The sequence below is a fragment of the Saccopteryx bilineata genome, chromosome 3 (genome assembly GCF_036850765.1).
Source record: "Saccopteryx bilineata isolate mSacBil1 chromosome 3, mSacBil1_pri_phased_curated, whole genome shotgun sequence".
NCBI classification, from domain to species: Eukaryota; Metazoa; Chordata; class Mammalia; order Chiroptera; family Emballonuridae; genus Saccopteryx; species Saccopteryx bilineata.
The window spans coordinates 85,945,546-85,958,982 of NC_089492.1; the positions used below are offsets into that span (position 1 = coordinate 85,945,546).

Genomic DNA, 13,437 nt, shown 5'->3' on the forward strand with positions numbered 1-13,437 from the left:
GGCATTTCAGATGCCATAGATGGAACTGAGGACGAGGCAATATATGAAGACTGTGATTCGTCATCAGACACAGATGAGGATAAGTTACTGGATGAGAATTTTGACAGTGATGAGGAGTTGTATGAATTTTTTTTTTTTTTTCTGTATTTTTCTGAAGCTGGAAACAGGGAGAGACAGTCAGACAGACTCCCGCATGTGCCCGACCAGGATCCACCCGGCACGCCCACCAGGGGGCGACGCTCTGCCCCTCCGGGGCGTCGCTCTGTTGCGACCAGAGCCACTCTAGCGCCTGGGGCAGAGGCCGAGGAGCCATCCCCAGCACCCAGGCCATCTCTGCTCCAATGGAACCTCGGCTGTGGGAGGGGAAGAGAGAGACAGAGAGGAAGGAGAGGGGGAGGGGTGGAGAAGCAGATGGGCGCTTCTCTTGTGTGCCCTGGCTGGGAATTGAACCCGGGACTCCTGCACTCCAAGCCGACGCTCTACCACTGAGCCAACTGGCCAGGGCCAAGTTGTATGAATTTTATGATGAATAAAACTTGAGTTCAATAACTTTATGTAATACATTTTTTTTCAAATTTCAGGCCCCAAAATTAAGGTGCGTCTTATACATGGGAGTGTCTTATACATGAGGAAATATAGTATTTCCCTGAATCTAAGGCACACCATTTAAACTATAGATGTATTCTAATTTCAAAGATACTAAAATGTGATTATTTATATGTCTTAGAATTGATGAAACATATTGGCTTGGCTTAATCTGCTAGAGACTTCTTTTCTTTTTTTTTTTTTTTGTATTTTTCTGAAGCTGGAAACGGGGAGAGACAGTCAGACAGACTCCCGCATGCGCCCGACCGGGATCCACCCGGCACACCCACCAGGGGCGACTCTCTGCCCACCAGGGGGCGATGCTCTGCCCCTCCAGGGCGTCGCTCTGCAGCGACCAGAGCCACTCTAGCGCCTGGGGCAGAGGCCAAGGAGCCATCCCCAGCGCCCGGGCCATCTTTTGCTCCAATGGAGCCTTGGCTGCGGGAGGGGAAGAGAGAGACAGAGAGGAAGGAGGGGGGTGGGGGTGGAGAAGCAAATGGGCGCTTCTCCTGTGTGCCCTGGCCGGGAATCGAACCCGGGTCCCCGCACACCAGGCCGACGCTCTACCGCTGAGCCAACCGGCCAGGGCCTAGAGACTTCTTTTCAGGAGCTGCTGGGTAGAGGAGAAGCCTTTGCTTCCTTCGCGACCTCCATCTGGCTCTGGTCCTAGGCCTGTCTCCTCCCTCACAAAGCCTCCCTGACCCCTCCAGCCCACAGTGATCTCAACCTTCTCTGAACTTCATCTTGATCACACACTTTAGTGGTCACTGAATGATCACTCAGATACAAAAGTAACTGAGCCACATGTGAGTCTAACTTCTCCCAATTGCTGACTGTCAGGGTTCTGTCCTAAATCCCCTTTTATAGCCTTCACAGTTTCTGGATCTAACATCTGGTAAGCACTCAATTGATACCTATTTGGAATAAAAAATAAAAAAAAAAAAGGAGAGAAAAGAAGAATTTCTGAGAAGGAATGCTGGGTGTGACCCAGCATGACCTGTGCCTGGGCAGGCAGGGGGGACCTGTGCCTGGGCGGGCAGGGGGGACCTGTGCCTGGGCGGGCAGAGGCAGGGCGAGTGCGGCAGGCTCACCTTCATCCAGCACTTCTCCAGGCTGCTGCTTCCCGTGTCCCGCACTTTGATGTAACAGTCGACTGCACGGCTATACTCGCCAGCCTGTTCCCACTGTCGAGCTTGTTCCACTAGCCCCTCCACACCCCTGTGGAGATGCGGGGCCAGTGAGCAGGAGTGGGAGGGGCAGCCTGTCGGGGCACTTTATGACCCAGCCTCCTGCCCTGCCCACATTTCCAGACCCCTTGTTTTCAGACCTGGCCCCCTTCTTGGTAGCTTCCCGCTCATACTCTTCCTGCAGAGCCTCCAACTGGCCAGGCACATAGTCCTTGCAGATCCGCAGGGCATCACTCCATAATCCAGCCTCCTGCTCAGATTTCCAAGTATCAGGAGGGCAGAGGAAGGCATGACAGCTTCCTACTGCTACACACGTGGTACAGCCCACTGATTCTTGGGTCTTCAGATCTCTCATCTCCTTCTCCTCCCCAGTGCTAACCTCCTGGTCGTTCTCAGACCCAGAGGTCAGTGGAGTGCTCTGTGGGCTCACATAGGCTCTCACCCTCCCCTCGTGGCCCTGAATTCAGTGCCCCACCTTATAATAATTGAGGGCCAGGCTTGGTCTCTGGGCCCGAAGCAGCAGTCCTTCTGCTTTCTGAAAGTCCTTTTCCTCCAAGGCCACCCGGGCCTGTCCCACGAGCACCTCGGCGACGCTGTCAGGGTCATGGGCTTCGGCCACACGCTGAGCAGCCTCCCAATCCTGGTTATGGACAAACCTGCTCCCAGATGGGGACACAGGAGAGGCTGAGTACAGGTCTGAGGGCTCAGCAGGGGGAGGCCCACAGCCATGTCACTGAGGGGATGTAGGATTTACTGGTCCTAGGTTTGGATGAAGGTGAGGATGGCAGTGAAAGAAGCTGGGGCTGTGCTTGGGAGGTCAGGACTTAGGAACTTCTGGGAACTCACATGAGGACTGCTTCCTTGGGTTTACCAGCCCTGATGAATTCAGCTTCAGCCTCTTCAAATTTACCCTAAGGGAAGAGAAAGGGCAGCCACCATGAGGGAACCGGCACCACAGGAGGTGAACACAGGGCAGCAGGGGGCAAGGACGTGGAAGAAGGGCCCTGTGCTCAGGGTCAAAAGCAGTGGAGAAGGATGGCGTCCGTACCTCGTCCTCCAGGTACATAGCGTATCTGAGATGGATCTCCGGGATTTTGTGCTTGAGGGCCAGCCGAGAGAGTTCAAAGGCGAATTCAAAGGAGCTGAAAGGGAGGTGCAGATGATGTTTGCTTACTCAGTGCTTCTCAATGCTTCCTCTTATAAGAGGAAAAGAGAAAGAGAGGGCAAGAGAAAACAGAAAAGGCAAGAATTGAGGGGAAGGGAAAGATTAACAAAGACAACGGATAGGAAGTAATAGAGAAGCATAGAGAGATGTGAAGATAGACAGCCCTGTGCTGGGCACATCACTGTCACTGTGCATCAGAACACATTTGGAAAAGCCTGTGCTTCCCCTGAGAGCAGGCAAGTGTGAAAGAGGGGGGTGGGTAGGAGGAAAGGGAAGGAGGAAGGGGAAGGAGGGAGGGGAGGGAGGAGAAGGAGGGAGGAAGCAGAAGGAGGGAGTAGAAGGAGGGAGGGGAGGGAGGGAGAGAGAGGAAGGAGGGAACATCACAGCACTACAGGAACAAGGCAGGCAGGGCTCCCGTGCCTCCACCATGCCTCCAGAGCCACATCTGTACTGGCAGGAAAACAGTCTCAAAGATGACTGAGACTGTCCTTAGCACTCTGACTCTGTGCAGGGATGCATTACATTTATTTAAGGAATCTTTATTTTGTATTTAACAGAATCACACTTCTGATATTCAGAAGTAAATTACATGTTCAGTGCATTTTAGCTTTAAAAGTTGTTCTCGTTCCACTTTTATCCTTAGAACGGCCAAAGATTAAACATTGTTCTGACACCCAGGGAATAGGAGAAGAGTTACTAGTTCATTCTTGCCTCTCTTTCAAGTCCTTCCAAGGATCTCTCCTCACCACTTTTCTTCCCTCAGCCTCAGCTTTTAGAAATGCTTATGAGTTAGTTATACATCAGTTTTCTTGTTTTCTGTAGAGCTCTGTCTGGCATGGGGCCAGTGGGAAGAAGGCTCAGTGCCTCACCAGTTGTCGGCAGCATGGTCAATAGCAGCTTCCAGGAGTCCCAGCTTATTAAGCAGTCTAACTGCAGCCTCTCCTCCCAGGCTCTTCGCCCACAGACAGGCCACGTGTTTGTGGGCATTAGCTCCTCCGTGAGCCTTGGCCACCTGCAAAGCAAAGCACTCGGCAATCTTCTGGTGCAGGGAGACATGGCTGCTCCCTTCTTATCTCTGACCTGCCATCAGCTTTGACAAGGATCAGGTACCCGAGCTAGAACAGGACAAAGGCTAAGTCTCAGGGTCTCTTAACCTGCTTATGGTCCAAGGATGGGTTTCAGGTCATCCACAAACCCTTAAAATTGCATGAGAGATTTTGTGTATAGATGTGGACATTTTTCAAAGACACTCACAACTAGTTTAGAACTAGACAGCCACTTAAGAGTGGGGAAGATGGATGGCTGTAGCCCCAGTGTGGCCTGGATTCCTCACCCGGTAGGCCTTTTCCCAAAGCCCATTGGACCGGTACATGTTCACTGTTGCCTTCCATTCCTGGGCCTCAAGGTAGTGATCCTCAGCCTCCTGGAGTCGGCCTTCAGCCTCCAGCTCCTGGGGAAAGGTGGGTCAGGATGGCGAGAGGGGCAGGGGGAGCTTGTCTGAGGAAGAGCGGAGCAGGGACAGAAGGCTCACCTTGCCCAGATGCAGATGTGTGTCACTGAGGAGATCTGGGTGGTACTTCCCTACCAGGCGGATCATATCATCATACAACTTATGCTTCTTGAACATGGTAATGGCAAGATCAGGCTCTTCCACTGTCACGTACAGCCTAGGGATGGAGATACACCTGGGGCCTCCTAGACCCACATCTTGCTGCTAGAGGCATTCCTAACAGGTCTTGTCATGGCCTTCTGAGCAGAGGATACACACCTCAGACCCCATCCCTCCTCCAGCCTCGAAGCCTCATCGCCCTCCACACGTCGGCGGGGCCTTGGCTCACCTTTCAGCCTCGCGGTACTTGCCCTGCTTCTCCATCTCCTGGGCCTGGGTGATGTACAACACCGACACATCTTCTGGCCTCATGCACTTCATCGCCAGCTATGCACACAAAGCAGGAGAAGCCTCAGGTGCCAGTTCCCAAGAGAAACAGAGGGCTGTGCAGAGCGGTCAGTGAAGTGGGGCTTAAGGGAACCTGTTTTCTCAGAAGCTTGAACTTTCCCACCAACCACAGCAGTGTGGTTACTGCCACTCCCTAGTCAGCTCAAGGAGTTCCAAGTTCATAGGAAGCAAAGTAAGAACTATATTCTGCTAAGGCGGGAGGGTCAGAGATGCCCTGTGCTGGGGGCATATGTTCCCATTACTGTCTTCCTATTGTACCCACTGGGTTCCGGGGGCAGAAGAGCATAGTTGTCAATGTCACTAGTGCCAGGAGTGGTATTCCAGGTTCCCCAGCTCCCAAACCCATCTGCTCTTCAGAATTCCAGGTTTAGGAACGTGGGTCTCTGTTCATCCTTGCCTTTCCCTGTGGCTAGGGATCAAAGTTACCCAGACTATATTTTGGTACTTTCTCAGCTTTCTGGGAGCTCATGGAAATGGGAGACCGGAGACTAAGGAGAGTGGCACTGCAAGCACAGAAGCAGAATTCTCTTGTCTGAACTCCACCCCCTTCCCTACCTTGTGGGCTTGCTCCCAGCGGCCGGCCTGGGTGTGCATGTCTAGCGCATCTTTTATCCGGTCTCCCTTAATGTACAGTTCCTCAGCAATCTGTGGTTGAGAGAGGTAGATGCAAAAGGTCAGAGCGACAGAGTGAAAGCAGTCAGCAGTCTGTGGAGGAAAGAACAAATAGTGGCTGGCTGGAAGCCGAGCCTAGGTACCACTATTGTACCGTAACAGGGGAAGAAAGATGACTATGGGGTCTCAGGTCTTCTACTGTTCTGAAGAAAACACCAACCAAAAACAGTATGAAGACAATGGGAGTTTAGAAGGGCCTCGCTTTTCTGCAATGCAAAGCATTTTTAAATTGTAAATAAGCTGAAATTATTCATGAAGAATTAATCACTCATGTTGGCACAGAAGGAGGGTCTGCATCATGTTGGAATGAAATAGGGTCAGGCCTGACCTGTGGTGGCGCAGTGGATAAAGCGTCGACCTGGAAATGCTGAGGTCGCCGGTTCGAAACCCTGAGCTTGCCTGGTCAAGGCACATATGGGAGTTGATGCTTCCAGCTCCTCCCCACCTTCTCTCTCTGTCTCTCTCTCCTCTCTGTCTCTCTCTCTCTCTCTCTCTCTCTCTCTCTCTCCCCCTTTCTCTCTCCTCTCTAAAATGAATAAATAAAATTAAAAAAAAAAAAAAAGAAATAGGGTCAGGACATAGTTTCTTTCCATTCAGGGCGGTGAAGTTGCCAGGCCCCAGAAAGAAGGATTTGGTGAGATGGCTCCACGTCCTGTTCTGGGCTCTCCCCTTGCTACGCTGTGCTGCATTGCCTCAGGCTGTGGAAAGGGACCTTCCTCACCTCGTACTCCTGCAGGGATGCATAGTGTTGGGCCACTCGAGGATAGTATTTGGACGCAATGTTCTGGTCCTGCAGATCTAATATATAAATTGCCTTCTTCCATTGGCGGGCACCCAGAGCAGCCTCAATTGCCTTAATGGAGCACCTGGCAAAGTTGGGAAAGGCATAAATATGTCTGAGGGCAGAGAAAGATGGATGGAGGTAAAGGGCACCTCGGGCATATGCCACCCTTAATTGAGGCCTCTTTTCTTTTCGGCCTTGGCACCCTTATTTGCCCCAGCCCCTCTCATCTCACACTCAACCTCCTCTGCACCCCCAACCACCATACCTGGCTTCAATATAGTGATTAATGGCTGCATTGAGCTGCTTCTGCTGTACCAAGTGGTCTCCCCACGCCTCCTCTAGTCTCACCACCTCCACTGGGAATGCCAATCGAGCCAGCTCCACTGCTGCCAGGGATAGAGAGGCGCTCAGCTCAGCTTCTGCTGTACCAAGTGGTCCCCCCACGCCTCCTCTAGTCTCACCACCTCCACTGGGAAAGCCAGTCAGGCCAGCTCCACTGCTTCCAGAGATGGAGAGGTGCTCAGCTCAGGCTTCCCGGGGTGGGACTCGGGACAAGTAAGACAAGAGAAATGAAGTGTGGAAATAGAAATAAATGAGAAGTGGAGGAATGGAGGAGAAGTGAAGCCAGTCAACCTGAACATATGTACTCAAATAGGGGGACAGTATGGGCAAGAGTCTACAACAGTGAATGGTAGGTGTGGACAGCAGTACCTTTCATGAAGGCATTGCCTTTACAGTAGCACTCCAGAGCCCGCTGTGGATTCCGAATCTTCTCAAAGAGATCACCTGCCTGTTAACACATACTATATTACTACAATGATACCCCTACTACACAAAGAATTAAGTGTCAGCCCCAGAAGAAAACTGGGCACCAGTCAGGGAGGGCTATGCACTCCAAGATTCCGGGGAGGGGCACTGTGCCCTGGAGATAAGGGATAGAAATAGGAAGCCAGCCATACCCTTTCATATAGTTCCCCCTTGATAAGGGCTGCAGTGATGTGTTCCACTAGCTCAGTGTTGGCTAGCAGTTCCTCTTGGGTCAGCACCAGCCGGGCAGCTCTGGCAGGGAGCCCCGCTTTGAGATAAAGGCTGATGGCTGCTAGCCCATCGCCTTGGCTCTCCTGCAGTTCACCTGCTCGCTCCTCTTGCTGTGTGTCCATCAGCCACTGGTAGTAACCCTGGCGCAGCTTCTCCAGGGAAGGGTGCCCCTGGGCATGCAACAGAGGAGAACTGGGAGTCACATCCCTCCTGCCCGTCCTGCTGCTTCCCATGTTTTTACAATCCCACTATAACAGAAGAAATCTTCCTGAACACCAATGTCCTAACTCCCAGCCTGAATCCCCTTCCAATTTCTACAGCCTCCTAGACAAGAAGAGGTTTCTGATACTGGCGGAAACAAGTTCTAAACCACTGATGAAAAGACAGAACCGGTACCTTGGCCTCAGCCACAGCAATACACTCGTCCCAACGGTGCAGCTCCTGGTACATGTCCATGGCCTCCTCAACAGCATTCTAGGGGAGCCCGGGCAGAGGAAAGAGGGACACCAGGAAGATGTAAGAATCAGAAATCAGCAAGCTCTCCTCAGGCTAGGATCCTAGCCTAACAGCACATATGGCCTTTACTTATATATAAGAAGTGGTGGATTTATTGTGAAATTAAGAGAAGCTTAAGCTTCAGGGCACCTTATTTGTATGGGCCCTTTCTTAAAGAGGGCTCCTCAAATTGTATAAACTTCAAGCCCCACAAAACCTGGATTTACCTCCATGTACAAGAACTACAAAGACAGGCTCTGGAGTACAGGGGTAGAGAGATGTTTTATGAAAGAGTAGCTGTAAGGACTAACACAGAGAAGGCTATTAAGGAATGGAATTAATGGTGTAAACATTTCTATAAGTTCTCCCCAAACCTTTGGAAGCCTAGCTGACCAGTTCTGCCCCCGAGTCTGCCTCTCATTTCTCCCCCCTCTGATTCCTTCATCCATCTAGTCCTCCTTTTCCCAATACCTGTTCCAAGAAGATCATTTCGGCCAGCTTGTAGTTCTTCTCCAGCATGGCCAGACGTGCTCGGACCTGATAGAAGTCTGTTCCTTCTCCCCCCTGCAGGGAAAAGGGAGGTTCTGGTTCACTGTTGGTGCTGCAGGAGCCCTTCTGTCTGTGCAGGCTGGGACAGGAAGGCCAGAGAGATGTGGAAGCTAAAAGACTTGGAAAACTGAAAGACATCATGGGCTCTGAAGCCTAACATTTGGCAAGCAATTCCAAAATGGTCCAACTTGAGGGTGTGGGTGGGGTGGGCAGAGTACATGAAATCAGTCATGGCTGAAAGCTAGGATTCATGTAGCTGAGGACTAAGAGAAATCTCAGCTGGAGAGACTAGATGAATCAGGAGGATGATACTTGCATATTCCTGGGACATCTGATCTGCAATCTCATTGGTCTCATGCAGGAACCGAGCTTTTGCTACATGGCCCAAAGCGGAAAAGCACCTATAGTATGGGAGCAATAATAGCAATAGTAACATTATTACAGGATCCTCATTAATTAATTGGCTCAGCACTTATACACTAAGCATCTATTATGTACCAGGCACTGTTCTTACAAGAACTAGATGACACAAGGGAATAAGATAGATGAGGGCCTTGCTGTCAGGGAACTTACTTTCTGGTGGAAACAAATAGTAAACAAACAAACAAAAAGATAATTTGATAAAATGAAAAAGAAAGTAAAATGTGTGATATTATAGACAGTAACTGAGGGAACTATTTAAGTTGATAGTCAGAGAAGGCCTGTCTGAGGTGCTGACATTTGAGCTGAGTCCTGAATGCAAGAAAGAGGCAGCCATGTACAATGGAAAAAAATTCTTACAGGCAGAGGGAACAGCTAGTGTAAAGGCCCTGTGGCAGGAGTGACCTCGGCATGCTCAAAGGACCAGAAGGATGCCAGTACAGCTGGAGACTCAGGGGTAAGTAGGTACCTGGTATGAGAAGGAAGCTGAGGCCAAACATTATGGGGCCTTAGGTCATGGCAAAGAGTTTGGGTTTTCCACTAAGTACAACAGTAAGCTACTGGTAAGTGCTGAGCAGATAAATGACATAATCTAATTTATGTTTTTTAAAAATTACCTCAGCTGCTATGGGATGATTCATCTAAGGGTATAAAAAGGCTCAGTGAGACTACGTAAGAGCTTTTGCAAAACTGCAGGTAGGAGATGCTGATGGCCAGTTTTAAGGTAGAGACAGTAGAGTTAGACAATAAAGAGATTCAGCATATGTTTTTTGGTGTTTTTTTTTTTTTTCTGAAGCTGGAAACGGGGAGAGACAGTCAGACAGACTCCCGCATGCGCCTGACCAGGATCCACCCAGCACGCCCACCAGGGGCGACGCTCTGCCCCTCCAGGGCGCATCGCTCTGCCACGACTAGAGCCGCTCTAGCGCCTGGGGCAGAGGCCAAGGAGCCATCCCCAGCGCCCGGGCTATCCTTGCTCCAATGGAGCCTTGGCTGCGGGAGGGGAAGAGAGAGACAGAGAGGAAGGAGCAGGGGTGGGGGGGTGGGGGGTGGAGAAGCAAATGGGCGCTTCTCCTATGTGCCCTGGCTGGGAATCGAACCCGGGTCCCCTGCACGCCAGGCCGACGCTCTACCGCTGAGCCAACCGGCCAGAGCCTGTTTTTTGTTGTTTTAAATTGACTTTTAGATAAAGGAGAGAGGAAGCAACTCAGGGTTTTGATCCAGCAACCTCAGCATTCCAGGTTGACACTTTACCCACTGTGCCATCTCAGGTCAGGCTGAGCATATGTTTTATTTTATTTATTTATTTATTTTTACAGAAACAGAGAGAGTCAGAGGGCTAGACAGGGACAGACAGACAGACAGGAACGGAGAGACGAAAAAAATAATCATTAGTTTTTCGTTGCGCATTGTGACACCTTAGCTGTTCATTGATTGCTTGACCGTGGGCCTTCAGCAGACCGAGTAACCCCTTGCTGGAGCCAGCGACCTTGGGTCGTGCCTTGACCGTGGGCCTTCAGCAGACCGAGTAACCCCTTGCTGGAGCCAGCGACCTTGGGTCCAAGCTGGTGAGCTTTTGCTCAAACCAGATGAGCCTGCGGTCAAGCTGGCAACCTCGGGGTCTCGAACCTGGGTCCTTCCGCATCCCAGTCTGACTCCCTATCCACTGCACCACCGCCTGGTCAGGCTGAGCCTGTTTTAAAGACCTTACCTGGATCAGAGTCCCTTGGACTTGCTGAAAGTCTGGCTGTGGGAGTATGGGGGAAAAGGGATCATGGATAACTCCTGGCCAAAACAGTGGCAGGTAACATTTATTGAGCACTTACAATCTATGTTCTTTTTTTTTTCTTTTTTTTTTTTTTTCTTTTTTCTGAAGCTGGAAACAGGGAGAGACAGTCAGACAGACTCCCGCATGCGCCCGACCGGGATCCACCCGGCACGCCCACCAGGGGCAACGCTTTGCCCACCAGGGGGCGATGCTCTGCCCATCCTGGGCGTCGCCATGTTGCGACCAGAGCCACTCTAGCGCCTGGGGCAGAGGCCAAGGAGCCATCCCCAGCGCCCGGGCCATCTTTGCTCCAATGGAGCCTTGGCTATGGGAGGGGAAGAGAGAGACAGAGAGGAAAGCACGGTGGAGGGGTGGAGAAGCAAATGGGCGCTTCTCCTATGTGCCCTGGCAGGGAATCGAACCTGGGTCCTCTGCACGCTAAGCCGACGCTCTACCGCTGAGCCAACCGGCCAGGGCCTGTTCTTTTTTTAAAATTGTTTTTAAAAGAGAGGAAGAGAGAGAGAGAGAGACAGGAACATCAATCTGTTCCTGTATGTGCCCTGACTAGGGATCAAACTGGCAACCTCTGTGCCTTGGACAATGCTCTAACCAACTGAGCTATCTGGCCAGTGCTACAATCTATGGTCTCTGCACAGATGCCCTGACTTGTTTTTCACTACCATTCCCATTCTTCTTTACCATCCTTCAAGGTAAATTCTATTATTAAACCCATTTTATATATAGGAAATTGAGATACCAAGGCTTGGAAAGGTTATGTAATCTCTCTAAGGTTATACAAGTTGGTAAATGGAGCCAAGATTTAAACTTTAAGAATCTGGATTCCCAACCTGGCCAGTTGGCTCAGCAGTAGAGCGTCAGCCCGGCGTGTGGAAGTCCTGGGTTCGAACCCCAGTCAGGGCACACAGGAGAAGTGCCCATCTGCTTCTCCACCCTTCCCCCCTCCTTCCTCTCTATCTCTCTCTTTCCCTCCAGCAGTCGAGGCTCCACTGGAGCAAAGTTGGCACAGGTGTTGAGGATGGCTCCATGGCCTCCGCCTCAGACGCTAGAATGGCTCCAGCCACAACGGAGCAATGGACCAAATGGGCAAAGCATCGCCCCCTGGTGGGCATGTTGGGTGGATCCCGGTTGGGTGCATGCAGGAGTCTGTCTAACTGCCTCCCAACTTCTAACTTCAGAAAAATACCCCCCCCCCAAAAAAAAGAATCTGGATTCCCAAGTCTATCCTATTAGCTACACTCCTATACCACACTCTGACTACAATCAGTGCATGTAATGTAGAGCATGGGTGTTAAAGACTTTGAAGGAGCACCTGGTTACAAGAAGGGGAAGCAAAAGCAGTAGTAGACATACTCTGACAGCGTAGGATGGGAGGCTGTCATGGGGAGGGAGCAGTCCCCCCACTAGGTGGGAGCAGCCCACACAGAAACACCACAGAGGCGGCCTTCCCTGCCCAGCACTTCAGCTCGCAGTCCCCTCACCTCTCAGCAATGTGCAGCTGCCTCTCCTCCAGCGCCAGTTTGCTCAGGGTCTTCCACATCGCCTCTGCTTCCGGGGACATCTCCAGAGTCTCCAAGAAGGCTACTGCACTGGGGAGGAAAGGAACCAAATCCCAAGGAATGAATCCAGGGTTGGGAGACACAGAGGAACACTGGTGACGGGGTAGTGAACGGGAGGGCCAGGCAATTATTTGCCCTTTTTGTCTAATCTTCTCCCTGGGTCACCAGCTCCTGTTCAGATATGGCCAGTTTTACAGCCCTTCCCAAGTGGCTGGTTATCAGACCAGCTCCTCACCGGATGTAGTTGCCGTCATCAATGGCTGTTCCAAACTCAATAAGGCCCTCATCCAGTGTGTAGGCAACTGTAGTCACACCTTCCGTCACCAACACCTCCGTCTTTCCCTCGCCCCGCTCCAGTCCTATGACATCACCCTGTAAAAATTCAACCCCGCCCAACACCCAAATTCCAAGTAAGTGTTTCTACTGAGTCAACTGCAGAACAGACCCTCCTTCATCCAACCTTATGTTCACACACCGAGGGAATTACAGTGACCCAATGTTTTCCTAACATTTAGCTTCGCTCAAGAAGATACAATTCATTATCTATGGTATTATCCTTGGGCTAACTAAGTATACTCATAGCTATAATGGTGCTAATGCCTGCAGCTAAGGTGACAAAATGTGGTATCTACTTCTGCTTCCAGCAGTACCATGACTAGATATTCATTTTTATTTTTAAAGATTTTATTTATTCATTTTACAGAAGAGGGGGAGAAAGGGAGGGGGACAGAGAGAGAGAGAGGGAATGGAGGAGCAGGAAGCATCAACTCCCATATGTGCCTTGACCAGGCAAGCCCAGAGTTTTGAACCAGCGACCTCAGCATTCCAGATCCACTGCGCCACCACAGGTCAGGCCCCATGACTAGATAGTCTTAAGGATTCTCCCCATAAAAGACAACTTGAACCTGGCATACTTTTTTTTTTTTAAAGCTTAGTTGTTGTTTTTTTATTTATTCATTTTAGAGAGGAGAGGGAGAGACAGAGAGAGAGAGAGAGAGAGAGAGAGGAGAGACAGAGAGAAGGGGGGGAGGAGATGGAAGCATCAACTCCCATATGTGCCTTGACCAGGCAAGCCCAGGGTTTCAAACCTGGCATATTTTTTAATGCATTGCTGAGTTCAAATGAAGAATCATTAGGAATGTTTCCTACCCCCTCTTCCATCCTCCCCCCTAAAAACAAAAGAAAGAGAGAGGGAGAGGGGCAGGGAAGGGAAGGGAAAGTCAGCATGCAAATATGGCAG

The 13,437-nt window shown here is 50.8% G+C and overlaps 1 protein-coding gene across 3 annotated transcripts in view; it reads right to left on the bottom strand.

The window, feature by feature from the left end:
• IFT172 (intraflagellar transport 172) overlaps nt 1–13,437 on the bottom strand; it is a 40,592-nt gene that overhangs the window by 6,592 nt on the left and 20,563 nt on the right. For 2 of the 3 annotated variants that reach the window (XM_066266776.1, XM_066266775.1), the window contains exons 17-35: nt 12,433–12,569; nt 12,120–12,227; nt 8,749–8,833; nt 8,355–8,447; nt 7,785–7,862; nt 7,310–7,558; nt 7,062–7,140; nt 6,616–6,736; nt 6,288–6,432; nt 5,450–5,539; nt 4,776–4,873; nt 4,469–4,604; nt 4,271–4,387; nt 3,807–3,949; nt 2,821–2,914; nt 2,619–2,683; nt 2,248–2,428; nt 1,913–2,022; nt 1,677–1,803 (exon numbers count right to left, since the gene is read on the bottom strand). In XM_066266776.1, coding sequence (XP_066122873.1) covers nt 1,677–1,803; nt 1,913–2,022; nt 2,248–2,428; nt 2,619–2,683; nt 2,821–2,914; nt 3,807–3,949; nt 4,271–4,387; nt 4,469–4,604; nt 4,776–4,873; nt 5,450–5,539; nt 6,288–6,432; nt 6,616–6,736; nt 7,062–7,140; nt 7,310–7,558; nt 7,785–7,862; nt 8,355–8,447; nt 8,749–8,833; nt 12,120–12,227; nt 12,433–12,569 — 2,256 coding nt within the window. Of the gene's footprint in view, nt 1–1,676; nt 1,804–1,912; nt 2,023–2,247; nt 2,429–2,618; nt 2,684–2,820; nt 2,915–3,806; nt 3,950–4,270; nt 4,388–4,468; nt 4,605–4,775; nt 4,874–5,449; nt 5,600–6,287; nt 6,433–6,615; nt 6,737–7,061; nt 7,141–7,309; nt 7,559–7,784; nt 7,863–8,354; nt 8,448–8,748; nt 8,834–12,119; nt 12,228–12,432; nt 12,570–13,437 lie in introns of all 3 variants that reach the window. The other variant, XM_066266774.1, reaches the window with a different exon arrangement.